Here is a 27994-nt window from a genome sequence, read left to right as displayed (position 1 = left end):
TTCAGTCCTGCTCTGACAACTGTCTCTCTGTTTCTCAATCAGAGCGGTTGTGTCCTCTGTTCCCTCTCTAGAATCCGCCGGGCCTGTCACTATGTGGTGAACCTGCGTTACTTTGAGATGTGCATCCTGCTGGTAATCGCTGCCAGCAGTATCGCCCTGGCTGCAGAGGACCCCGTGTCAGCCACCTCCGACTGGAACAAAGTGAGAGCCAGTCTGGTCACTGGGCTTTACATGGACTCAACAGATGGCTGTTTTCCTCTCTGACCTTGAACCTCATTATTCTAACTGTCCTTCATTGTGGCTAGGCCATTGTCTTTGGTGTGTGATTGCTTTTGTTTGGCTTTGTTTTCCTCTGCTGTACTATCTTCTCACAGCATAACGTGAGTGCAAATGCACGCTCGTGACAGGGATTGTGCCTGCGTCTGTGCCTGATGCTGTCTCCGACAGGTATCGCTGATCTCACAGAGGGACAGTAATATTAGAGTTGTCCCTCTCTGCTCACACGGAGGAGCCAGATAGAGGAGAGGAGGGTGTTGAGGGGTGTAGAATCATCACATCACACTCCCTACCCCCGCCTCTGGTTTAGGCTCTTCATACAACAACAAATTAGACAGATAGCACAAACAGTGTCGATCTAGTACAATCTGGAATTATGCAGCATTCCTATTGTTGATGCCATTGTTTTGTACTTTGTTACAGAAGTTCCTTCTAGTAAAAACAAATAATTGGGAATGTGTTCCTGGGGTCTTATATCAGGCCCTGTACTAGCTGAGCAGCTGGAAGACTGAAAGAAAGCATTACGTTAATTGCTTTGTGAAGGTCTCCCATGGTGACTTGATGGGGGGGCTTCTCTGGATGTTGGTGGTTGAAGCAAATTGAGAAGTGAATGCAATGGGCCTTGTGACACGCTAAGAAGCTAATCAAAGCACATATCCATCAGCGGAGAAGGGCTCCACTTGAAAGCATCATCTTACAATGTCTGAAATAGAGATAGACTTGCCCTAGGTTCAACTTAATCAATGTGACCATTAAAGAGAGAAGTTGGTTTCCTAAAAGAGAAATATGTCCCCAGTTCAGCGGTGAAGAACAGATGCAACACATTAAACAAAAGCTCTCAGTCTCTCTCTGATCTTAAGTGCTCTTTGTTCTCCTCTAATGTATGAGCTGATGCTGATGGCAAGGAATGAAATGTTCTTCATCAAACCCTGGAGTCCAGTTTTGTAATTAATGAGTTCATATATTTGTCTACTTTTTACCCCACAGGTTTTGCGTTACTTTGACTACGTGTTCACAGGTGTCTTTACCTTTGAAATGATAATGAAGGTAAGTTATGACCTAATAGAACACAAATACAGTATTCTTTATTCAATCAGCAAGGATCCTGTATTAAAACATTACCAAACATATTGGCATGACATAGGGCATAGCCCCCTGTAGCTCAGTTGGTAGAGCATGGCGCTTGCAACGCCAGGGTTGTGGGTTCGATTCCCACGGGGGTCCAGTATGAAAAAATAAATAAATGATGCACTCACTAACTGTAAGTGGCTCTGGATAAGAGCGTCTGCTAAATGACATACTGTAGCAGATTCAGTTGGATTGGGCAGAAGGTACATGCACATGTTTGGCATAAACTGTTAGTCCCAAGAAAATGTTATGTCGGATAGACAGAATGTATAGTATTTAGCTAATTAACAGTGAGGCAAATGCAAATATTTAGCGGAGTTCTGTTTTCAAATAATTTAACAAGATGTCTATTTGTCAGATGATAGACCAGGGCTTGATTCTCCATGACGGCTCCTATTTCCGGGACCTGTGGAACATCCTGGACTTTATCGTGGTGGTCGGAGCTCTGGTGGCCTTCGCCCTCACGTGAGTCATGTGACCTTGCATAGGTTATAACTTCCTGGGTAGTGTACAGTACCAGTGTAGCATAGCACTGTTTTTCACTCCGTTTTGTGATATACATGTTACTTCCACCCTGAGATATACAGTGGGGAAAGTATTTAGTCAGCCACCAATTGTGCAAGTTCTCCCACTTAAAAAGATGAGAGAGGCCTGTAATTTTCATCATAGGTACACGTCAACTATGACAGACAAATTGAGAGATAAAAAATTCCAGAAAATCACATTGTAGGATTTTTAATGTATTTATTTGCAAATTATGGTGGAAAATAAGTATTTGGTCTCCTACAAACAAGCAAGATTTCTGGCTCTCACAGACCTGTAACTTCTTCTTTAAGAGGCTCCTCTGTCCTCCACTCATTACCTGTATTAATGGCACCTGTTTGAACTTGTTATCAGTATAAAATACACCTGTCCACAACCTCAAACAGTCACACTCCAAACTCCACTATGGCCAAGACCAAAGAGCTGTCAAAGGACACCAGAAACAAAATTGTAGACCTGCACCAGGCTGGGAAGACTGAATCTGCAATAGGTAAGCAGCTTGGTTTGAAGAAATCAACTGTGGGAGCAATTATTAGGAAATGGAAGACATACAAGACCACTGATATTCTCCCTCGATCTGGGGCTCCACGCAAGATCTCACCCCGTGGGGTCAAAATGATCACAAGAACGGTGAGCAAAAATCCCAGAACCACACGGGGGGACCTAGTGAATGACCTGCAGAGAGTTGGGACCAAAGTAACAAAGCCTACCATCAGTAACACACTATGCCGCCAGGGACTCAAATCCTGCAGTGCCAGACGTGTCCCCCTGCTTAAGCCAGTACATGTCCAGGCCCGTCTGAAGTTTGCTAGAGTGCATTTGGATGATCCAGAAGAGGATTGGGAGAATGTCATATGGTCAGATGAAACCAAAATATAAATTTTTGGTAAAAACTCAACTCGTCGTGTTTGGAGGACAAAGAATGCTGAGTTGCATCCAAAGAACACCATACCTACTGTGAAGCATGGGGGTGGAAACATCATGCTTTGGGGCTGTTTTTCTGCAAAGGGACCAGGACGACTGATCCGTGTAAAGGAAAGAATGAATGGGGCCATGTATCGTGAGATTTTGAGTGAAAACCTCCTTCCATCAGCAAGGGCATTGAAGATGAAACGTGGCTGGGTCTTTCAGCATGACAATGATCCCAAACACACCGCCCGGGCAACGAAGGAGTGGCTTCGTAAGAAGCATTTCAAGGTCCTGGAGTGGCCTAGCCAGTCTCCAGATCTCAACCTCATAGAAAATCTTTGGAGGGAGTTGAAAGTCCGTGTTGCCCAGCGACAGCCCCAAAACATCACTGCTCTAGAGGAAATCTGCATGGAGGAATGGGCCAAAATACCAGCAACAGTGTGTGAAAACCTTGTGAAGACTTACAGAAAACGTTTGACCTGTGTCATTGCCAACAAAGGGTATATAACAAAGTATTGAGAAACTTTTGTTATTGACCAAATACTTATTTTCCACCATAATTTGCAAATAAATTCATTAAAAATCCTACAATGTGATTTTCTGGAGAAAAAAAATTCTCATTTTGTCTGTCATAGTTGACGTGTACCTATGATGAAAATTACAGGCCTCTCTCATCTTTTTAAGTGGGAGAACTTGCACAATTGGTGGCTGACTAAATACTTTTTTTCCCCACTGTACATGTTCAGAATCCATGTTTTTCTCTCTGTCGTCCTCTGCTCCTGTGGATTGTGTTGCTGTGGGACTGCCAGGAATGTGCTGGGGTAAACACTTTCTTCACTTCCTTTCTTTCTGTTCTCTTCAACAGGAACCTATGTGTCCTCTATAGTTCATTACATACAGTGCCTTCAGAAAGTATTCATACCCCTTGACTTATTCCACATTTTGTTGTGTTACAACCTGAATTCAAAATTGCTTTTTTTTCTCTCACCCATCTACACACAATATCCCATAAGGACAAAGTGAAAATGTATTGAAAATGAAATAGAAAAATATCTCATTTACAAAAGTATTCACACCCCTTTGCTAGGACACTCCAAATTGAGCTCAGGTGCATCCAATTTCCTTTGATCATCCTTGAGATGTCACTACAACTTTAGTGGAGTCCACCTGTGGCCATTTCAATTGTTTGGACATGATTTAGAAAGAAACATACCTGTTTATATACACTGAGTGTACAAAACATTAGGAACACCTGCTCTTTCCATGACATAGACTGACCAGGTGAATCCAGGTGAAAGGTATGATCCCTTATTGATGTCACCTGTTAAAATCCACTTCAATCAGTGTAGATGAAGGGGAGGAGACAGGTTAAAGAAGGATTTTTAAGCCTTGAGACAATTGAGACATGGATTGTGTATGTGTGCCATTCAGAGAGGGTGAATGGGCAAGACAAAATATTTAAGTGCCTTTGAACGGGGTATGGTAGTAGGTGACAGGCACACCGGTTTGACGGTGTCAAGACCTGCAATGCTGCTGGGTTTTTCACGCTCAACTGTTTCCTGTGTGCATTAAGAATGGTCCACCACCCAAAGGACATCCAGCCAACTTGACACAACTTTGGGAAACATTGGAGTCAACATGGGCTAGCATCCCTGTGGAACGCTTTTGACACCTTGTAGTCCGTGCCCTGACGAATTGAGGCTGTTCTGAGGGCAAAGGGGTGTGCAACTCAATATTAGTAAGGTGTTCCTAATGTTTTGTACACTCAGTGTAAGGTCCCACAGTTGACACTGCATGTCAGAGCAGAAACTATACCATGAAGTCCAAGGAACTGTCTGTAGATCTCCGAGATAGAATTGTGATGAGGCATGTATCTGGGGAAGGGGATAAAACAATGTCTAGAGTGTTGAACGTTTCCAAGACCACAGTGGTCTCCATGATTGGGAAATTAGAAAAATATGGAACTACCCAGACTCTGCCTAGAGCTGGCCGTCTGACCAAACTGAGCAACCGGGCAAGAAGGACCTTGGTCAGGGAGGTTATCAAGAACCCAATGACCACTCTGACAGAACTACAGAGTTCCTTGGCAAAGATGGGAGACAACAGTCCCTGCAGCACTTCACCAATCTGGACTTTATGTGAGACAGAGGCAGACGGAAGCCACTCCTGAGAAAAAGACACATGACTGCACGCCTGGAGTTTGCAAAATGGCACGTGAAATACTCTGAGAGCATAAGGCAAAACATTCTGTGGTCTGATAAGACAAAAATTTAACTCTTTGGCCTGAATGAAAAGCGCCAGGTACAGCTCATCACCTGTCTAACACCATCCCTACCGTGAAGCATGGTGGTGTCAGCATCATGCTTTTCAGCAGCAGGAACTGAGAGACTGGTAAGGATAGAGGGAACAATGAATGGAGCCAAATACAGGCAAATCCTTGATGAGAACCCGCTTCAGAGTGCAAACGACCTTAGACTGGGGGCGAAGATATACGTTCCAACAGGACAATGATCCCAAGCATACAGCCAAAGCAATGCTGGAATGGCTTCAGAACAAGAATGTGAAAGTCCTTGAATGGCCCAGCCAAAGCCCAGACTTGAATCCCATTGCAAATCTATAGAAAGACTTGAAGATTGCTGTTCACTGCCACTCCACATCTAACTTAATAGAGCTTGAGAAAATCTGCAAGGAAGAATGGGGAAAAATCCAGATGTGCAAAGCTGATACAGACATAGCCAAGACGACTCAAAGATGTAATCGCCACCAAAGATGCTTCTACAAAGTATTGACTCAGGGGTGTGAATACTTTGTTTCATTTTCAATAAATTAGCAAACATTTCTAAAAACGTGTTTTCACTTGGTCATTATGGAGTATTTTGTGTAGATGGGTGAGAAAAATAAATTTTGAGTTCAGGCTGTAACACAACAAAATGTTGAATAAGTCAAGGGGTATGAATACTTTATGAAGGCACTGTGCATATATCTTTCTAATCAGACATGTAAAACCTCTCCTGTAATAAGTAATATGGTTAGTTCAATGTTAGAGTGAGTTCAACAGGTCTTCATTCTACGTGTGTCTACTTGTAGAAATAATAAAGGACGGGACATCAAAACCATTAAGTCTCTTCGGGTGCTGCGCGTCCTGAGGCCCCTGAAGACCATCAAGAGACTACCGAAACTCAAGGTAACCCTTTTCGCAGAGATGACTTCCTATGTTAAGAGTGCCTGCTCCAGTCAACAGTCTGAGGGATAGACTACATGGGAGTTATATCAGGGTGTTCAGGGTTTATCAAAGCTGAGGTAATGTGTATGTGTGGTATGATGGTAACAGGTGAGGGCAGAAGCCACTGTTAAACAGATGGAGATTACTTTACATCCATTTAGTCACATCTGTTTCCACAAGAGGGTTTCCAGGAAGCAGAGAATCAGCCAGAGAGAAGATTGGGTGATAAACCTGAGCGTTTGAGCGTGAAAACATTTAGTCACAACTTGATTTCCCAAACTTCACACATCCAATTTCTGCTGCCGGGAAGAGTGTCTCTGTCAAACCTGGAGGAAATGAGTCAGACTGATAACTGTGTGAGTGAACCAGGATGTCAGTTAGTCAGGTGTCTCTCCCCCTCTTCAAAGGGGGTGAGACTCTAGATCCAAACTGTTACAGACCTATATCCATCCTGCCCTGCCTTTCGAAATTATTTGAAAGCCAAGTTAACAAACAGATCACCGTCCATTTCGAATCCCACCGTACCTTCTCCGCTATGCAATCTGGTTTCCGAGCTGATCATGGGTGCACCTCAGCCACGCTAAAGGTCCTAAACGATATTATAACTGCGATCGATAAAAGGCAGTACTTGAAGCCGTCTTCATCGACCTGGCCAAGGTTTTCGACCCTGTCAATCACTGCATTCTTATTGGCAGACTAAATAGCCTTGGTTTCTCAAATGACTGCCTCGCCTGGTTCACCAACTACTTCTCAGATAGAGTTCAATGTGTCAAATCGGAGGGCCTGTTGTCTGGACCTCTGGCAGTCTCTATGGGGGTGCCACAGGGTTCAATTCTCGGGCCGACTCTATTCTCTGTGTATATCAAAGATGTCGCTCTTGCTGCTGGTGACTCTCAGATCCACCTCTACGCAGACGACACCATTTTGTATACATCTGGCCCTTCATTGGACACTGTGTTAACAAACCTCCAAACGAGCTTCAATGCCATACAACACTCCTTCCATAGCCTCCAACTGCTCTTAAACGCTAGTAAAACTAAATGCATGCTCTTCAATCGAACGCTGCCCGACTAGAATCACTACTCTCGGCGGGTCTGACTTAGAATATGTGGACAACTACAAATACCTAGGTGTCTGGTTAGACCGTAAACTCTCCTTCCAGACTCACATTAAGCATCTCCAATCCAAAGTTAAATCTAGAATCTGCTTCCTATTTCGCAACAAAGCCTCCTTCACTCATGCTGCCAAACATGTCCTCGTAAAACTGACTATCCTACCGATCCTTGACTTCGGCGATGTCATTTACAAAATAGCCTCCAACAATCAGCAAATTGGATGTAGTCTATCACAGTGCCATCCGTTTTTGTCACCAAAGCCCCATATACTACACACCATTGTGACCTGTACACTCTCGTTGGCTGGCCCTCACTACATATTTATCGCCAAACCCACTGGCTCCACGTCATCTATAAATCACTGCTAGGCAAATCCCCGCCTTATCTTAATTCATTAGCTCATTGGTCACCATAGCAACACCCACCCGTAGTATGCGCTCCAGCAGGTATATCTCACTGGTCATCCCCAAAGCCAACACCTCCTTTGGCCGCCATTCCTTCCAGTTCTCTGCTGCTAATGACTGGAACGAACTGCAAAAATCTCTGAAGCTGGAGACTCTTATCTCCCTCACTAACTTTAAGCATCAGTTGTCAGAGCAGCTTACCAATCACTGCACCTGTACACAGCCCATCTGTAATTAGCCCACCCAACTACCTCATCCCCATATTGTTATTTATTTTGCTCATTTGCACCCCAGTATCTCTATTTGCACATCTTCTTCTGCACATCTATCACTTCAGTGTTAATACTAAATTGTAATTATTTTGCACTATGGCCTATTTATTGCCTTACCTCCATAACTTACTACATTTGCACACACTGTAAATATATTTTCTATTGTGTTATTGACTGTATGTTTTGTTTTATCCCATGTGTAACTCTGTGTTGTTGTTGTTTTTATCGCACTGCTTTGCTATATCTTGGCCAGGTCGCAGTTGTAATTGAGAACTTGTTCTCAACTGGCTTACCTGGGTAAATAAAGGTGAAATAAAAAAATAAAAAATAAAAAGGTGCTCCCGGGCAAACTGCAATCAATAGACCTGATTATCCTGGGACTGGAAAGTGAAATAAAGATATTCAGAATAATACAATCCTCTTCCAGTCAATCATGTAGCAACAACAGTTTGGGATCATTTTGGACAATTGTATGCTATTTATACCACTTGAGTTAGAAGTCACCCTCAACAAATCAGTAATTACAGATGTAGGATCTTAATTTGTGCCAGTTTGCTACAGCAGGAAAATAATCCTGCAGCAACAGGAAATGTGAATTATTACGTGGATTATAATTAATGAAAATGTTTGTAGGGGTTGATAAATTATTCGTTAGAGAAAATCACATCTGAAATTTCAATGTGGAAATTACAAACTTCAGAAGCCTTTTTAAACCTTTAATACACTACAAGTGTTAAATGTCCTCCTGCAACAGGGTGATCAAATTAAGATCCTACATCTGTAACTGGACGAAAGCTAAACCCCTACAATTTTAGCATATCACTCACTTTCATTGACTTTCTTTTTCAATTGCCCTCCCTCGTGCTTCGTCCTCTGTCTGTGTGTAGGCAGTGTTTGACTGTGTGGTGACCTCGCTGAAGAACGTCTTCAACATCCTCATCGTCTACAAGCTCTTCATGTTCATCTTCGCTGTCATCGCTGTGCAGCTGTTCAAGGGGAAGTTCTTCTACTGCACCGACGGATCCAAAGACACAGAGAAGGACTGCCAGTAGGTGTCTGCTGAGCTGCCTGCATAGGGCCTTACAGAACACTAACATAGTTGAGGTGGATGGAGACCTATTGGAGACCTACAGTATTGTCATGTTTTCTACTGTTTCTTTGTCCACTGAATGTCTATTGTACACTGTGTGTCTGTCTCCACCTATCAGAGGCTTCTACATCGACTATGAGAAAGACAAGAAGGAGGTGAAGAGGAGGGAGTGGAGGAGACATGACTTTCACTATGACAACGTAGTCTGGGCCCTACTCACTCTGTTCACCGTCTCCACTGGGGAGGGCTGGCCACAGTAAGTCTCACTCTTTCCATACACACTATTCACTATGTCACAACTGTACGTAGGCTAGACTGAAATATGCTTCAGAATGTCAGTGTAGGTGTCCAGTGCTGAGCACAGTGTGATCTGCGTCTTTGTCCAGGGTCCTGCAGCACTCTGTGGACGTGACAGAGGAGGACAGAGGACCAAGCCAGGGCAACAGGATGGAGATGTCAATCTTCTATGTCATCTACTTTGTGGTCTTCCCCTTCTTCTTTGTCAACATCTTCGTGGCTCTCATCATCATCACCTTCCAGGAGCAGGGAGACAAGATGATGGAGGAGTGCAGCTTGGAGAAGAATGAGGTGATGGGGTCACACACCCACACTTTACGCAGAATCCTCAACCAAACCAAATGGAACATAGACATTCCATCTGAAATGTAGACTTTCAAGTGATAACATACAACACACCATCAGTGTATGTGTTAGTGATGTGGTTTGCTGGTGGAATGTAGCACACACATCAAAATGACCCCGTCTGTGCTTTTAGACTTAACTTGCTCAGTCTTGACAGGTGATTATGCAGAGGAGCACACTGGCTTATGGAAAACGCCTGGTAAATATACAGGAATAGTGAGAGTTCCCTTCCAGACACACAAACTCTCCCAGCAGGTATCCCTCAGCCGATACTGACCAGAATGTTCCCAGCAGTCCATATAGCAATGTGTCAACTTCAAGGATAAAATATAAGGACTTTCCCAGAGCTAGCTGCTACATACCGTACTTATTCCCAGGCTGTTTCCTGCTAAATAAAATGTTCTTCAACTTTCTTTCTTGTGTGCTTTTCCTTACAGAGGGCTTGCATTGACTTTGCCATAAGTGCCAAACCCCTGACCCGCTACATGCCCCAGAACAGACAGACGTTCCAGTATCGCCTCTGGCACTTTGTGGTCTCCCCCTCCTTTGAGTACACCGTGCTGGCCATGATTGCACTCAACACCATTGTCCTGATGATGAAGGTGTGGATAATGATCGCATACAAACAATACATTAATTTACATCTTGTTCATTATCTCTAATGTACAACCTAACCCATACGCTGAAGTAATCCCATTTATAAAGGCTAATAGCAGTCCCTGTGGTGCAGAAGGTATTATGGAGCCTGTTGCTGTAGCTCAGGGGTGTCAAACATCCAGCCGAATGTGGCCCCCGGGGCAAAATGAATGTGACACCTCTGCTGTAGTTGATTGGGTTGTGAGATGCATGTCCCTCTACCTTGGGCTGGGCTCTAGCTAACGGTCTGGGATATTTCCATCCCTGTGAGCATTTCATTTATTCCAAGAAAAAGCCTTCAGTCAGACAGAGGGAGAGAGCCATCAGACAGAGCATAGGATGACTCAGCCTTTATTAAATATTGATCTAAATCTACCTGCTTGTATTTAACATCATTAACTCTGCCTGTACAACTCAGATGAATAATTCATTTTAGCCTCAGCTCAGCTCAATGTTACGCTATTTACGTATCAGAGGGAATCTGCCATGAACCTGTGGCTATAGTTCTACAGTTGTATGGTGGTTGAGCAAGATGCTGTGTGTTTGGGTTCATTGTGTCATTTTGGGTTATCTGTGCATCCAAGTAATTTGGGGTCATTCCAATTGTGTTTAATGGTGTCTCTCTCTTTCGCTCTCCTATGTGGTGGTAGTATTACTCAGCCCCACCAATGTACGAGGCTGTGCTGAAACACCTGAACACAGCCTTCACTGTGCTCTTCTCTGTGGAGTGTGTCCTCAAGATCATGGCCTTTGGCTTTCTGGTGAGGAACGAGTTTAAACCAACAGATGTAGGATCTTAATTTGATCACTCTTTTGTTGCTGAGACTTTTCCTGCATGGCAGGAAATGCAAACTTGTAGTGTATTTGAGTTTTAAAAAGGCTTCTAAAGTTTGTAATTTCAGACTTGATTTGCCCTAACGAAAAATGCATCAACCCCTACAAAAATGTCCATTAATTAGAATCCACATGTTGCTCAGGATTATTTACCTATTGTAGCAAACTGGCTCAAATTTTGATCCTACATCTGTACTGCCCATAACATCATGATTTGATACTGTGTGCAATGCTACTAACATCTACTGAAGAATGGATGTTTTCCGCTCTTTTCCAGAACTACTTTCGAGACACTTGGAATATATTTGACTTCATCACGGTTTTGGGCAGCATCACAGAGATAGTGGTAGACCTGCAGGTAAAAAAGCATGACTGAATATCAATAAATGGCTGATTGCATTGCCATTTCTATACAGTGTACTGTAAATAAACTGTATACATAGTGCTAGTGTTGCTCTCATCTCCCTTTAGTCAATTGAGACCTTCAACATGGGTTTCCTGAAGCTGTTCCGAGCTGCTCGACTAATCAAGCTGTTGAGGCAGGGCTACACCATCCGCATCCTGCTCTGGACCTTTGTCCAGTCCTTTAAGGTCAGCTCCACTCACATTACAGTACAGCACTGGAAAGAGACACTTGATACTGAAGCCAGGTGTGTGTGTGTTACGTCTGGTACTGTTACTGTATCATGACATAGGGTTTCTCTTTCAGGCTCTCCCCTACGTCTGTCTGCTCATTGCCATGCTCTTCTTCATATATGCAATCATCGGAATGCAGGTAAGGTGTTGCTCACACCCTTGGTCTATTCTGCCACTTTTTGGTTCGTCATTGCATGGTGTGAATGTGTCGATTCTGCATACAGCACTGAGTCAACACATATCTCTATTCATATACTGTCCATACTGTCTACACACACCATTATATACTGAACAACAATATAAACGCAACATGCAACAATTTCAACGATTTTACTGAGTTACAGATCATATAAGGAAATCAGTCAACTGAAATGTATTCATTAGGCCCTAATCTATGGATTTCACATGACTGGGCAGGGCCCAGCCAATCAGAATACGTTTTTGCCCACAAAAGGGCTTTATTTATTTATTACAGACAGAAATCCTCAGTTTCATCAGCTGTCTGGGTGGTTGGTCTCAGACGATCCCGCAAGTGAAGAAGCCGGATGTGGAGGTCCTGGGCTGGCGTGGTTACATGTGGTCTGCGGTTGTGAGGCCGGTTGGACGTACTGACAAATTCTCTAAAACAACGTTGGAGGTGGCTTATGGTAGAGAAACGAACATTCAATTGTCTGGCAACAGCTCTGGTGGACATTCCTGCAGTCAGCATGCCAATTGTACGCTCCCTTAAAACATGAGACATCTGTCCCCAGCGCATGGTGCACCTGTGTAATGATCATGCTGTTCAGGTGGATGGATTATCTTGGCAAAGGAGAAATGTTCACTAACAGGGATGTAAACAAATTTGTACACATTTGTGCGTATGGAAAAGTTCTGGGATCTTTTATTTCAGCTCATGAAACATGGGACCAACACTTTACATGTTGCGTTCATATTTTTGCTCAGTATATACAGTGGGGAAAAAAAGTATTTAGTCAGCCACCAATTGTGCAAGTTCTCACACTTAAAAAGATGAGGGAGGCCTGTAATTTTCATCATAGGTACACGTCAACTATGACAGACAAAATGAGAAAAAATATTCCAGAAAATCACATTGTAGGATTTTTAATGAATTTATTTGCAAATTATGGTGGAAAATAAGTATTTGGTCAATATCAAAAGTTTCTCAATACTTTGTTATATACCCTTTGTTGGCAATGACACAGGTCAAACGTTTTCTGTAAGTCTTCACAAGGTTTTCACACACTGTTGCTGGTATTTTGGCCCATTCCTCCATGCAGATCTCCTCTAGAGCAGTGATGTTTTGGGGCTGTCGCTGGGCAACACGGACTTTCAACTCCCTCCAAAGATTTTCTATGGGGTTGAGATCTGGAGACTCCAGGACCTTGAAATGCTTCTTACGAAGCCACTCCTTCGTTGCCCGGGTGGTGTGTTTGGGATCATTGTCATGCTGAAAGACCCAGCCACGTTTCATCTTCAATGCCCTTGCTGATGGAAGGAGGTTTTCACTCAAAATCTCACGATACATGGCCCCATTCATTTTTCCTTTACACGGATCAGTCGTCCTGGTCCCTTTGCAGAAAAACAGCCCCAAAGTATGATGTTTTCACTCCCATGCTTCACAATAGGTATGGTGTTCTTTGGATGCAACTCAGCATTCTTTGTCCTCCAAACACGACAAGTTGAGTTTTTACCAAAAAGTTATATTTTGGTTTCATCTGACCATATGACTTTCTCCCAATCCTCTTCTGGATGCACTCTAGCAAACTTCAGACGGGCCTGGACATGTACTGGCTTAAGCAGGGGGACACGTCTAGCACTGCAGGATTTGAGTCCCTGGCGGCGTAGTGTGTTACTGATGGTAGGCTTTGTTACTTTGGTCCCAGCTCTCTGCAGGTCATTCACTAGGCCCCCCCGTGTGGTTCTGGGATTTTTGCTCACCGTTCTTGTGATCATTTTGACCCCACGGGGTGAGATCTTGCGTGGAGCCCCAGATCGAGGGAGATTATCAGTGGTCTTGTATGTCTTCCATTTCCTAATAATTGCTCCCACAGTTGATTTCTTCAAACCAAGCTGCTTACCTATTGCAGATTCAGTCTTCCCAGCCTGGTGCAGGTCTACAATTTTGTTTCTGGTGTCCTTTGACAGCTCTTTGGTCTTGGCCATAGTGGAGTTTGGAGTGTGACTGTTTGAGGTTGTGGACAGGTGTCTTTTATACTGATAACAAGTTCAAACAGGTGCCATTAATACAGGTAACGAGTGGAGGACAGAGGAGCCTCTTAAAGAAGAAGTTACTGGTCTGTGAGAGCCAGAAATCTTGCTTGTTTGTAGGTGACCAAATACTTATTTTCCACCATAATTTGCAAATAAATTCATTAAAAATCCTACAATGTGATTTTCTGGATTTTTTTTTCTCATTTTGTCTGTCATATTTGACGTGTACCTATGCTGAAAATTACAGGCCTCTCTCATCTTTTTAAGTGGGAGAACTTGCACAATTGGTGGCTGACTAAATACTTTTTTTCCCCACTGTACACTGTATATATATATATATATATATATATATATATATATATATATATATATATATATATATATATATACAGTACCAGTCAAAAGTTTGGACACACCTGCTCATTCAAGGGTTTTTCTTTATTTGTACTATTTTCTACATTGTAGAATAATAGTGAAAACATCAAAACTATGAAATAACACATATGGAATCATGTAGTAACCCAAAAAGTGTTAAACAAATCAAAATATATTTTATAATACAAATATAGCCACCCTTTGCCTTGATGACAGCTTTGCACACGCTTGGCATTCTCTCAACCAGCTTCATGAGGTAGTCACCTGGAATGCATTTCAATTAACAGGTGTGCCTTCTTAAAAGTTAATTTGTGGAATTTCTTCCCTTCTTAATGCGTTTAAGCCAATCAGTTGTGTTGTGACAAGGTAGGGGGGGTGTACAGAAGATAGCCCTATTTGGTAAAAGACCTAGGCCAGCTCAAATAAGCAAAGAGAAATGACAGTCCATCATTACTTTAAGACATGAAGCTCAGTCAATACGGAACATTTCAAGACCTTTGAAAGTTTCTTCAAGTGCAGTCGCAAAAAACATCAAGCGCTATGATGAAACTGGCTCTCATGAGGACCGCCACAGGAATGGAAGACATTTTTTACATTTTAGTCATTTAGCAGACGCTCTTATCCAGAGCGACTTACAGTTAATGAGTGCATACATTTTTCATACCCACAACACTGCCGTTGCAAGCGCCATGCTCTACCAACTGAGCTACAGGAGGCCCCCAGAGTTACCTCTACTGCAGAGAATAAGTTCATTGGAGTTACCAGCCTCAGAAATTGCAGCCCAGATAAATGCTTCATAGAGTTCAAGTAACAGACACATCTCAACATCAACTGTTCAGAGGAGACTGTGTGAATCAGGCCTTCATGGTCAAATTGCTGCAAAGAAACCACTACTAAAGGACACCAATATGAAGAAGAGACTTGCTTGGGCCAAGAAACACGAGCAATGGACATTAGACCGGTAGAATTTGTCCTTTTGTTTTGGTTGCAACCGCCGTGTCTTTGTGAGACGCGGTGTGGGTGAACAGATTATCTCTGCATGTGTATTTCCCACTGTAAAGGAAGAGGTGTTATGGTGTGGGGGTGCTTTGCTGGTGAAACTGTCTGTGATTTATTTAGAATTCAAGGCACACTTAACCAGCATGGCTACCACAGCATTCTGCAGCGATACGCCATCGCATCTGGTTTGGGCTTAGTGGGACTATCATTTGTTTTTCAACAGGACAATGACCCAACACACCTCCAGTCTGTGTAAGGGCTATTTGACCAAGAAGGAGAGTGATGGAGTGCTGCATCAGATGACCTGGCCTCCACAATCCCCCGACCTCAACCCAATTGAGATGGTTTGGGATGAGTCGGATCGCAGAGTGAAGGAAAAGCAGCCAACAAGTGCTCAGCATATGTGGGAACTCCTTCAAGACTGTTGGAAAAGCATTCCAGGTGAAGCTGGTTGAGAGAATGCCAAAAGTGTGCAAAGCTGTCAAGGCAAAGGGTGACTATTTGAAGAATCTCAAATATAAAATATAGTTTGATTTGTTTAACACTTTGTTGGTTGCTACATGATTCCATATGTGTTATTTCATGGTTTTGATGTCTTCACTATTATTCTAGTAAAAATTAAGAAAAAACCCTTGAATGAGTAGGTGTGTCCAAACTTTTGACTGGTAGAGTATATATATATATATTCCGGACTCTGACATTGCTCGTTCTGATATTTCTGATATATATTTTTTGTGTGTGGGGGGGGATTTGTGTGTATTGTTTTGTATTGTATTACTGCACTGTTGGAGCTAGAAACATAGGCATAACACGTGTACACGACCCAAGAAATGTGATTTGATTCAATTTAAATATTCCTCAAGGTTTTTGGAAACATCAGACTGGATGAGGAGACTCACATCAACCAACACAACAATTTCAAGACCTTCTTTGGTGCTTTGATGTTGCTATTCAGGTACGGTAGGATATCCTTCATGTGTCACACAGTGGCTAAATGGGGCTCAGTCACTGAACAACACACTGCTGTCTGCCTGCAGGAGTGCCACGGGGGAGTCGTGGCAGGAGATCATGCTGTCGTGTTTAGGGGGGCAGAAGTGTGAGCCAGACCCCTTAGCTCTAACGTCAGACCATGAGGAGCGCTGTGGAACTGAGTTTACCTACTTCTACTTTGTCTCCTTCATCTTCTTCAGCTCATTTCTGGTAAGAGTCCTACTCTAAGAGTCCTACTGTCCTACTCTAAGAGTCCTACTCTAGGAGACCGTCTCTTACCAGAAATGAGAGGAAGAAGTTGAAGGAGACACTTACATGCATACATATTAACCTTCATACACACCTATTGTAGTTCCTTGTCTATGACCTCCTCTAATCACTGTTCAGATGCTGAATCTGTTTGTGGCTGTGATAATGGACAACTTTGAGTACCTAACCCGGGATTCCTCCATCTTGGGGCCTCATCATCTGGATGAGTTTGTTCGTATCTGGGGTGAATATGACCGAGCTGCTTGGTAAGTCAGAGGCCCAACAACAAAAACTAACACATACAAAGTAGCAGCACAGCACACGTTATACAGCATGTCATTATATGTAGGAATTATTTACTACTTTACAGTTATTCTAATGTTTCACCCAACTACTTACAGAAACCACCATATGGCCTTCAAGTCCAAAACATTTCACAATGTGAATAGTATTGCATATTTGGCTAATTGCTGTCCGATATGTCCTGATGCTCTGCTCTCCAGGTCCTTGTTAGGACAATGGTGGCAATCCAGCTCTAGTAAACTCCAGCAAAGCTGAATCTCTGTGTTTATTGTTAACTACAGAAATGTATGTTCTTTCCAGTGGAAGGATTCACTATAAGGAGATGTACACAGTTGTACGCACTATTTCCCCTCCCCTGGGCTTTGGAAAGAACTGCCCCTACTCCGTGGCCTGCAAGGTTTGGCTCCCCCACCACTACTCCACTATCCCTCGCTCCCTTAACCCCCTCCTACCGTTGGGACCTTCCTCTGCCCCCTACCATTCCTTAACCCCCTCCTACCGTTGGGACCTTCCTCTGCCCCCTACCATTCCTTAACCCCCTCCTACCGTTGGGACCTTCCTCTGCCCCCTACCATTCCTTAACCCCCTCCTACCGTTGGGACCTTCCTCTGCCCCCTACCATTCCTCTCCACCAATTTTCACTACCCCTCTAAGGCCTGCTTGCACTGCTGTAGTGGGACCGCTCTGGCTCTGCTCCAGGCAAAAGAATGACTGGGCTATGGCTTCAGGATACAAAGAGACAGGTCATCCTCTAGCATGCAGACAATATCATTATGCACTTCATGCTGTAGATGCAGAGCAATGAACTATTGGAACATTTAGTGTAACTAACAACTACACAAAACCAGTGTGCTGATTCATGTGACACTCTGTCTCTCTGTGGCTGGTTGGATCTGGTACCTCTGATTTAGTTGACTGGTTATAGTAGAATCATGAGAAGGGTTATAGTGGGACCTACTGTAAGTCCATCCCTGACAGCACTCAGCAGTAACGTTGCAGGTTTAGGATGCCAGGTAAGTGTCTGCCAGAACCACAGAGGACCCTGCTGTCATTCTCTGGTCTTTGATTTTAGATTTCTTCCTCTCCCTCTTTTCTATGCCAAGTCTGCACAGAAAGACCACAACCTGATTTAATCCTTTCTGTGAAATGCCATTGAATAACCCTCTTTCTGATATCTCTTCCTTTTTTAAATATTATTTTCTTCCTCCATTCCTTGGGAATGCCTTCCCTGCCCTTCCTTCTCCTCTTCCTCCTTGTCATCTGCCCTGCTCCCTGCCTCCTCCCCAGCGGGCGTATTCATTACACTGACATGTACGAGATGCTGACTGACATGTCGCCACCTCTAGGCCTCGGCAAGAAATGTCCCTCCAAAGTGGCTTATAAGGTAGACCAAAGACAACTAGGCAACATTTCTACATTAGGTCAATGGAGAAGGCAAAGTAAAACCTTGCCCTCTGTGGCATATACCCAATTCCAAATGAAGTGTGGAAATTGGCTGTTGTTTATCGTATCGTAATGTGTCGCTTGTCGAATTGTAAGAGAATTCGCGATGGTGTTTTTTGATTGGCAGATGACAATACGTACAGTAAAAATAAATAAGCATTGTGCTTTGGTGTTTTATTTTTTGTATTGATTTGCATCTTGGCAGAGAACTGACTGAGTAATGTTTTGTGTGTTTAAGAGCTGTTTGTGGAATAACTGGTCTTCAGGGTCAGTAAGAATGCTTTGGTTTTGAAGCGGGTGCAAAAAGCTGACATGTATTTCATAGAGCCACACTGTACAGTGTCAGAATGTCAAACAATCTTTCTCAATCACTGTTGCTTGATTACTTCCTCTATCTATACCCTTGCCCTCTGTACAATGGCAGAAATGAAACTACCCTCTTTGTGCATGCTGTGTTGTGAGTCTCTTGGCTGTTGTTACAATGTCATTATTATTAGAGAATTGTGTTATTATAACATGCATTTATAATCCTTAGATTGTAAGTTTAGCTTGAACACCATCAAGTAGTAGAGACTTGTATACAGTATTACTGTAAGGCATAGATGGTTAACTGAGCTCCTCTTGCTGGCAACATGTTGTCTCCTGGTTAGTGAGTAATATTTGCTTTGCTCCCCCCTTTTTCCCTTCCATGGACACCCTCAGAGGCTGGTGCTGATGAACATGCCCGTGGATGAGGAGATGTCTGTTCACTTCACCTCCACCCTCATGGCCCTGATCCGAACTGCCCTGGAGGTCAAAATAGCCAGAGGTCAGGCGCTAATATGTTAAATAACTGAACATGAACAACTCTCTGAACTTGTTGTTCTTCTCAACTTTCTCCACACACTGTTGACCAACTGCCTCCATGAGCACCTGCTGCATGCTTTATCTCCTGTTGTTGTGGTGGTGGTTCCAGGAGGGGAGGACAGGGGGCAGATGGATTCAGACCTACAGAAGGAGATCAGTGTCATCTGGCCACACCTTTCTCAGAAGACGCTAGACCTGCTCGTCCCCATCCACAAAGGTGACAGTAAGAATGTATAGTACCTCTGGCATTAGTCAATGTAATTGAACTATTTACTATAGTAGTTTTGGTTTTCAAAGAATTCCAAATGAGTGACATTATGCCATTTGTTCTTCCAGCCAATCATATGACCATTGGGAAGATCTACGCAGCCATGATGATCATGGACTACTACAAGCAGAGCAAAGCCAAGAAGCTCAGGCAACAGCTGGAGGAGCAGGTATACCTCTATGTACAGTATGAAACCATGGCCTCTGAAGAGTAGTCTGCATACTCTCATACTGTATCTGTTTCATCCTCATCCCCTATAGAAACACGCTCCCATGTTCCAGCGTATGGACGCATCCTCTCTGCCTCAGGACATCCTCTGCAGTGCCAAAGCCCTCCCCTTTATGACCCACAGCGCTGGATCTGCCCTGTAAATATGCTTTTTGACTCCTAAAGTCCCCAAGCCTGTGTGTGCGTGTGGGTACACGTACGTTAATAGATGTGTGTGTTCATCCTAGATAGGCATGCCGGGCACCGTTGGCGTGGACGTCGATTAAGGCAGCCCCCGCACCTCTCTGATTCAGAGGGGTTGTGTTAAATGCGGAAGACACGTTTCGGTTGAATGCATTCAGTTGTACAACTGACTAGGTATCCCCCTTTCCCTTTCCCTCTCTGAATGTCTGTCTGTCTTATCTGTTCCATCAGGACCAGAGGAGGTTTTGTGGCCTTGAGTCCCATCTCCCCCCAGGAGATGTTCATGCAGCCCATGTCCCAGGACCTGGAGGACAAAGAGGAGGACTACCACCACTATCACCACCACCACCACCAACTCCACCACCAGCTCCACCACCAGCTCCACACTCTGGTAAGGACTAGGTCTCAGGTACTGTAACACCCCCAGAAACACACTCACTCAACGCAGTAATCAAATCAAATCAAATTAAAAGGATAGTTCACCAAAATAAAAAAATGACGTTGATTTCCTTAGCAGTGTATGTATATTGAACAAAAATATAAACGCAACATGTAAAGTGTTGGTCTCATGTTTCTTGAGCTGAAACAAAAGATCCCAGAAATGTTCCATAATCACAAAAAGCTTATTTCTCTCAAATGTTGTGCACAAATTTGTTTACATCCCTGTTAGTGAGCATTTCTCCTTTACCAAGATAATCCATCCACCTGATAGGTGTGGCATATCAAGAAGCTGATTAAACAGCATGATCATTACACAGGTGCACCTTGTGCTGGGGACAATAAAAGGCCACTGTAAAATGTGCAGTTTTGTCACACAATACAATGCCACAGATGTCTAAAGTTTTGAGGAAGCATGCAATTGGCATGCTGACTGCAGGAATGTCCACCAGAGCTGTTGCCAGAGAATTTAATGTTAATTTCTCTACCATCAGCTGCCTCCAATGTCGTTTTAGAGAATTTGGCAGTACGCCCAACCAGCCTCACAACCGCAGACCATGTGTATGGCGTTGTGTGGGCGAGCGGTTTGCTGATGTCAACGTTGTGAACAGAGTGCCCCATGGTGGCGGTGGGGTTATAGTATGGGCAGGTATAAGCTAAGGACAACAAACACAATTGCATTTTATCTATGGCAATTTGAATGCACAGAGATACTGTGACGAGATCCTGAGGCCCATTGTCTTGCCATTTATCCGCCGCCATCACCTCATGTTTCAGCATGATAATGCACGGCCCCATGTCACAAGGATCTGTACACAACTCCTGGAAGCTGAAAATATCCCAGTTCTTCCATGGCCTGCACACTTACCAGCCATGTCACCTATTGAGCATGTTTGGGATGCTCTGGATCGACGTGTACGACAGCATGTTCCAGTTCCCGCCAATATCAAGCAACTTCGCACAGCCATTGAAGAGGAGTGGGACAACATTCCACAGGCCACAATCAACAGCCTGATCAACTCTATGCGAAGGAGATGTGTCGTGCTGCATGAAGCAAATGGTGGTCACACCAGATACTGACTGGTTTTCTGATCCATGCCCCTACCTTTTTTAAGGTACCTGTGACCAACAGATGCATATGTGTATTCCCAGTCATGTGGAATCCATAGATTAGGGCCTAATGAATTGATTTCAATTGACTGATTTCCTTACATGAACTGCTAGTCAGTAAAATCTTTGAAATTGTTGCATGTTGCGTTTATATTTTTGTTCAGTGTACAAGGTATGACAGCAATCTATCCTTTGGTATAGTTTCCCTGGCAGTGGCTCGCACTGTTTCTAAATGCTAACATTTTAGCATTTGTGGCACAAATCACATTCAAGTCATGGGACTGATATTAGTATTTTTCTGAATCAATTTGAGATACTTTCGGATGATTTGGACATGATGTGCATAGACTGCTTACAAGGTAAGTAAACCAATATTTTATTTGGTAATTTGGGTGAACTATGCCTTTAAAGTGTATTCCGCACGTACACAGTTTAAACCAGGTATAAACGGTGCCGTGAAATGTTTACTTGCAAGCTCACTCAACAGTGCAGTACAATACAGTGTGTCACACCATATGTTATATGTATGTATTACTATGTTACACACTTAATGGGGGAATGATTGTGTTATTAGTATTACACACTTAATGCATTAGACTTTTGATGGGTAAACCTCCAGTGAGCTATTATGGGATTGGGTTAAAGTCTGGTATGCTGTGGTTGGGATCCAGAGAGAAGGGGAGGGGAGGGGGAAATTTAGACTGTCTGCCCCAGAAACTGCAGCGTCTGACTGGATTAACTCTGACTCATCCACTCCCCCACCCATCACTGTGTCACTGTGTCCAGTCAATTAGTTGTCTCTGGCACAGCCCAATCAGTATGCAGTATCCGGACGCTAGTGGGGTGTGATTTGTGATTTGTGTCGAGAGGTTTGATGTATGGTGCCAGTGTATTCTACTTCATCATCAAACTCTTGTCTGAAACAACATTGTAAAAAGCACTGCTGCTGATCCCTACACTCTTAGTCTTAGATAAAAAGAGTTCCAAAAGGGTTCTTCAGCTGTTCCCATAGGAGAACCCTTTTTGGTTCCAGGTAGAACCCTTTTTGGTTCCATGTAGAACTCTTTTGGGTTCCATGTACAACCCTCTGTGGAAAGGGTTCTACGTGGAACTCAAAAGGGTTCTACCTCGAACCAAAAAGGGTTCTTTAAAGGGTTCTCCTATGGGGACAGCCGAATAACAATTTTTTATCATAACTATTAGACCCAGCACAGATTAGTTTCTCATCTGTGAGTCATACCTTACACTCAAAGCCATTCAAACACACACCTACATTTTAACCCATACACACTCTAATGAACTCTACACAGTCAAATCCAGTTCTATCTAGCAGTGCTGGATTGTAGTAGCTGATACGGCTGCCTTGCCCCCTTCTGTGTCATTCCCAACTTCACCATGGTAATGTCTCACCATGCTGTCCACTCCACACAGTGTTGTCCCTTGTTTTAGACATTATCACTGCGCACCCATTTCTTTGAAATGGTATCATAATTTCATCGCCATAGGCTTTGATGGACCATGCATATTAATCTTATTTTGCAAGATTGTTGTGATTCTGCTGAGCTCTGGCACTGTGGGGAGTGTGACTGAGGCACACACATGAAAGTGTGTGCCTTTCTGTAAGTGTGTGAATGCAACAGAGACGGAGACGGGGGCTTGTCTCTAGTGGTTTAGTGTCAGACTCAGCACTCCTCTCATGGTTTTGTGGTTTAACTGTGCTGTGCCGGTATTTGGCACTTTTGTCATCATACAGCGCTGTTTGCCATATGGGACTCCCACCCACCTCTCTATTCTTTGAGCAGCTGTACAGAGTTTTGTTGGAGGATACTGCTCATATTTTGTGGTTATGGTTTCTCAGCTCTTCTCAGCTCTTTGGTGAAGAGTGAGGCATTTTGGTTTCCTATGCCTGCATGCCTGTGACTGGTTCTTTCCTCCGCTTCATGACTTTCAGTTATTCAAGCGCCAGCTTTAACCCCTTGTTGCACATGTAGACACAGCTCCCTTCCTCCCCTCAGCCCCTCCTCTCTGCCCTGCCCCACCTGATTGTCAGCCCCTCGTTGACAGTGGTACTCCAACCCACAGTACTTCTGAGCAATCCGGACAGGCACCACACAAACAGGTTCACAATGAATAGTGAATAATGAATACATTACACTGCCAACACACAGTGCTTTGGCTGTCGTTGTGCACAGCCAGTGCTTTTACTCTGAGTTAAGAGGGTGTACGGCTATCCAATATTGATAGCTCAACTCTACAGTATGTCAGTCAGCAAACTACACATCTGCTTGTGACGTGTTGGTACTGTAGCCCTCTGCTGGTCCCCTGACGTCATTGCTGCAAACTCTGTGTTTCTCTCCTCTCCTTCTTTCTCTGACTATATAGGTTCCAGAGCGCAAAGAGTTTAACCGCATCCTTTGCCCTACTAACAGGCAGGATGCCCCACTCAAGGTGCCCGGGTGGGCAGTCTCTATCCGAGCCTCGTCTATGCCTCAGCTGGCTGTAGACACACAGGTACCTGTTACTGAACAGCCCCTCACCTCCCCTCCTCTACCCATGGGGACTCAGCGAGAACAGGACCCAGGCAGACAGTGTCTGTAGGGGCTTCAGATGGATTGATGAACACTGGGGAAGTGCAGGGACATAGATACAGCAGTCAGTCAGTCAATCAGCCATGAAGTGAAGGATTGGGTGTTACTAGGTTGATACATATGATTTCAGCTGTTACCTTCAATGGTTGTTCAGTGTGGATGACATACTTTGATGGTTTCTAATCCTTGCGTGGCAAAAATGTCTGTGTGCCAGGTTTCCCAAAACGTTGTCTTTTTAGTCCAAGGTAATATGCCTTGGAAGTGGCTTTGGGTCCTTGAAAAGCGCTATGTAAATAGCATGTATTAAACATGTAATATGTGTATTGGATGAGAGAAAGTCTTCTGCTCAGAACTCAGATTAGTACTCCACACACTTCCTACCCTCCCACATTCTCTCAACCAATTGTTAATGCATATGTGTGTGTGTACTGTATGTGTGTTTATCTGTGTGTGTAGGTTGGGACAGACAGCAGCAAATTGATGAAACGCTCCTTCTCCACTATTGGTGATCAGTGCGTGAATGGGCTGTGGCAGGAGGAGTACTCTCTGGAGAGGGTCAGTTCTGACCGTCTGTACAGACCACGACAGAGGAGCATCAGAGGTACCTTATACACAGTTACAGTTTACATGGCTCCTTTTCCTTCACTCTGTTTAAAGTAGGAATGTGTTCACTATGCCATCGCTTAGGGTCCATTCACTGGTCCTGTTCCTTAGCATTTGAAGAACTATTGAAGAACAGTGGAAGTTCTCAGTTTCAGAAGCCCCATGATGAAAGCTGTGTGTTTACTATGATGTATGTGCTCCTCTTCATAGCTCCCCTCTCTCTCCCTGCCTCTCAGGCATCAAGTCCAACCTCAGGGAACCAGTGGATCAAGAGCGGGGGCGCTCCAAAGAGCGGCGCCACCTGCTGTCTCCCGACGTGTCCCGCTGCAACTCTGAGGAGCGTGGCCAGGACCCGTCACAGGAACGCAAGCAGGCCCGCTCCCCCAGCGAAGGACACACAAATGTCCTCCATAGACAGGTGGGTGTTCTTTTAACGGCCCTGACACTGTTATTAATCAATTCCTGGCTTTACCTGTCAATAAATACCCCTACTACCACTGAAGCCTGGTTGATGTGTGAGGTCTCTTCTCTCTGCAGGGGGACACTTCAGGCAGTCCAGGCCCATCTAACTCTGAGTCCAGCGCCCCATGTGGCCGGCGCCAGCTCCCCCAGACGCCATCGCGGCCACGCCCTCACATCTCCTACTCCCCACTGATATGCCGAGCCCACCCCTCCCCCCCCGATGCCAGCGAGGGCAGAGCCTGGACTCAGGAGGCCCCCGGAGAGACGGAGGAGCCCTCGTGGAGGGAGGAAGGGGAGAGGCCAGCCCAGGTGGCAGGAGTAGGATTGGGGGTGGGGGTGGTAGTAGGGGTGAGTGGCCCAGGGTTAGGGGTCAGTCACCCACACGCCTCCCCTCACCGGTACATCTCGGAGCCATACCTGCCCCTGCACGAGGATTTCCACAGCCCAGACTCCTCAGGCCTGGAGGAGACTCTGACCTTCGAGGCGGCCATTGCAACCAGTCTGGGTCGAGCCAACACCATCAGCTCTGCCCCTCAGCTCAGACACAACTGGCAGGTCCCCAACGGACATTTACATAAACGCCTGGGTCAGGCCAGCTCTGTGGCCGCCTGCGAGCTCCTGTGTGACACCGACGACGATGACCACTGTTAGGGCCGGGACTGGGAGAGGAAGAGGAAGAGGAGGATGATGGACAGCAAAACTTGGGCTGGGGTCCTCAGTCTGAAGTATGCTGTCAGGGCGTATACTGAGCATGCATCTGTCTGTGTGTGTATCTGTGTGTTTGTAGGAGTGCAATATGTTTGCCAAATCAATAAGACAGGGAAGATATGGGGAGTGCACTGCTGGCGTACAGTGCAAAAGTTCACCAGTTGCATTTTGATTGTTGTTTGAACAAAGTCGGATAACTCAAACTGGGGAGAATGTACAGTTGAAGTCGGAAGTTTACATACACCTTAGCCAAATACATTTAAACTCAGTTTTTTTTTAAATGCCTGACATTTAATCCTTGTAAAAATCCCTTGTTTTAGGTCAGTTAGGATCACCACTTTATTTTAAGAATGTGAAATGTCAGAATAATAGTAGAGAGAATGATTTATTTCAGTTTTATTTCTTTCATCACATTCCCAGTGGGTCAGAAGTTTACATACACTCAATTAGTATTTGGTAGCGTTGCCTTTAAATTGTTTAACTTGGGTCAAACGTTTCGGGTAGCCTTCCACAAGTTTCCCACAATAAGTTGGGTGAATTTTGGCCCATTCCTCCTGACAGAGCTGGTGTAACTGAGTCAGGTTTGTAGGCCTCCTTGCTCGCACACGCTTTTTCAGATCTGCCCACAAATGTTCTATAGGATTGAGGTCAGGGCTTTGTGATGGCCACTCCAATACCTTGACTTTGTTGTCCTTAAGCCATTTTGCTACAACTTTGGAAGTATGCTTGTGGTCATTTTCTATTTGGAAGACCCATTTGCGACCAAGCTTTAACTTCCTGACTGATGTCTTGAGATGTTGCTTCAATATATCCACATAATTTTCCTTCCTCATGATGCCATCTATTTTGTGAAGTGCACCAGTCCCTCCTGCAGCAAAGCACCCCCACAGCATGATGCTGCCACCCCCATGCTTCACGACTGGGATGGTGTTCTTCGGCTTGCAAGCATTCCCCTTTTTCCTCCAAACATAACGATGGTCATTATGCCCGAACAGTTATATTTTTGTTTCATCAGACCAGAGGACATACAAAAAGTACGAACTTTGTCCCCATGTGCAGTTGCAAACCGTAGTCTTGCTTTTTTATGGCGGTTTTGGAGCAGTGGCTTCTTCCTTGCTGAGCGGCCTTTGAGGTTATGTCGATATAGGACTAGTTTTTTGTACCTGTTTCCTCCAGCATCTTCACAAGGTCCTTTGCTGTTGTTCTGGGATTGATTTGCACTTTTCGCACCAAAGTACGTTCATCTCTAGGAGACAGAACGCGTCTCCTTCCTGAGCGGTATGACAACTGTGTGGTCCCATGGTGTTTATACTTGCGTACTATTGTTTGTACAGATTAATGTGGTACCTTCAGGCGTTTTGGAAATTGCTCCGAAGGATGAACCAGATTTGTGGAGGTCTACAAATTTTTTTCTGAGGTCTTGGCTGATTTCTTTTGATTTTCCCATGATGTCAAGCAAAGAGGCACTGAGTTTGAAGGTAGGCCTTAAAATACATCCACAGGTACACCTCCAATTGACTCTAATTATGTCAATTAGCCTATCAGAAGCTTCTAAAGCCATCATTTTCTGGAATTTTCCAAGCTTTTTAAAGGCACAGTCAACATAGTGTATGTAAACTTCTGACCCACTGGAATTGTGATACAGTGAATTACTTGTGTCATGCACAAAGTAGATGTCCTAACCGACTTGCCAAAACTATAGTTTGTTAACAAGAAATGTGTGGAGTGGTTGAAAAACGTGTTTTAATGACTCCAACCTAAGTGTATGTAAACTTCCGACTTCAACTGTATCCTCACTGCTTAGACCTATGAAAATAATAAGTATGTTTTAAGTACAGTATGTAGCTGAAAATAGCATGTGACACTGAAGTATCAGGAATATGTTGAAATGGTACTATTTTCTTCCTGTAAGATAAGAAGTTCTCAATTGTTAGATCTTTGTGGATCATGATGAAACAGTGATTGGTGTGTAGGGATCTGAAGCAGACATTGGTTGTCACATCAGACACTTATTTGAAACAACCCAACTAGCACATTGGGTTCCTTGGAAGTTGTGGGAACGTACGTTTTTGGTCCTGGGTACGAAGCCATAAGTTTCCTTACCAGTAAAACTGAACGTTTTTTAAACATACTAAGAACGGAAGTGAAAATGTTGCCTGTTCTGGGAAATAAAATGTTTATGTTGCAGGAAGGTTCTGAGAACATTTTACAATGGTTCCCTGAAAGTTTTCCTGGGAGGTTTTATTAACATTCTGATAATGGAAATTACAGGTAGTTTA

The 27994-nt window shown here is 44.1% G+C and overlaps 1 protein-coding gene across 1 annotated transcript in view; it reads left to right on the top strand.

Moving 5' to 3' along the window:
* Nucleotides 1–25658, top strand: part of LOC311148386 (voltage-dependent R-type calcium channel subunit alpha-1E-like) — a gene marked incomplete at both ends in the record, with an annotated part of 178622 nt that extends 152964 nt beyond the window's left edge. Inside the window, 26 exons of the mRNA XM_084185342.1 lie at nucleotides 72–201; nucleotides 1264–1323; nucleotides 1763–1869; nucleotides 3666–3677; nucleotides 5944–6040; nucleotides 8758–8918; nucleotides 9079–9216; nucleotides 9347–9548; nucleotides 10040–10204; nucleotides 10889–10999; nucleotides 11350–11430; nucleotides 11544–11663; nucleotides 11782–11847; nucleotides 16160–16251; nucleotides 16334–16496; nucleotides 16674–16801; nucleotides 18126–18222; nucleotides 18984–19089; nucleotides 19237–19344; nucleotides 19464–19564; nucleotides 19656–19762; nucleotides 20038–20197; nucleotides 23737–23865; nucleotides 24399–24543; nucleotides 24782–24963; nucleotides 25083–25658. Of these exons, the coding sequence (XP_084041468.1) occupies nucleotides 72–201; nucleotides 1264–1323; nucleotides 1763–1869; nucleotides 3666–3677; nucleotides 5944–6040; nucleotides 8758–8918; nucleotides 9079–9216; nucleotides 9347–9548; nucleotides 10040–10204; nucleotides 10889–10999; nucleotides 11350–11430; nucleotides 11544–11663; nucleotides 11782–11847; nucleotides 16160–16251; nucleotides 16334–16496; nucleotides 16674–16801; nucleotides 18126–18222; nucleotides 18984–19089; nucleotides 19237–19344; nucleotides 19464–19564; nucleotides 19656–19762; nucleotides 20038–20197; nucleotides 23737–23865; nucleotides 24399–24543; nucleotides 24782–24963; nucleotides 25083–25658 (3544 nt within the window). The remainder of the gene's footprint in view (nucleotides 1–71; nucleotides 202–1263; nucleotides 1324–1762; nucleotides 1870–3665; nucleotides 3678–5943; nucleotides 6041–8757; nucleotides 8919–9078; nucleotides 9217–9346; nucleotides 9549–10039; nucleotides 10205–10888; nucleotides 11000–11349; nucleotides 11431–11543; nucleotides 11664–11781; nucleotides 11848–16159; nucleotides 16252–16333; nucleotides 16497–16673; nucleotides 16802–18125; nucleotides 18223–18983; nucleotides 19090–19236; nucleotides 19345–19463; nucleotides 19565–19655; nucleotides 19763–20037; nucleotides 20198–23736; nucleotides 23866–24398; nucleotides 24544–24781; nucleotides 24964–25082) is intronic.
* Between the last annotated feature and the right edge of the window lie 2336 nt (nucleotides 25659–27994).

Source organism: Coregonus lavaretus, assembly GCF_964263955.1.
Source record: "Coregonus lavaretus genome assembly, chromosome: 21".
Lineage (NCBI taxonomy): Eukaryota > Metazoa > Chordata > Actinopteri > Salmoniformes > Salmonidae > Coregonus > Coregonus lavaretus.
The sequence above is the reverse complement of the archived record's forward strand: the minus strand, read 5'-3'. Positions and strand labels throughout refer to the sequence as shown.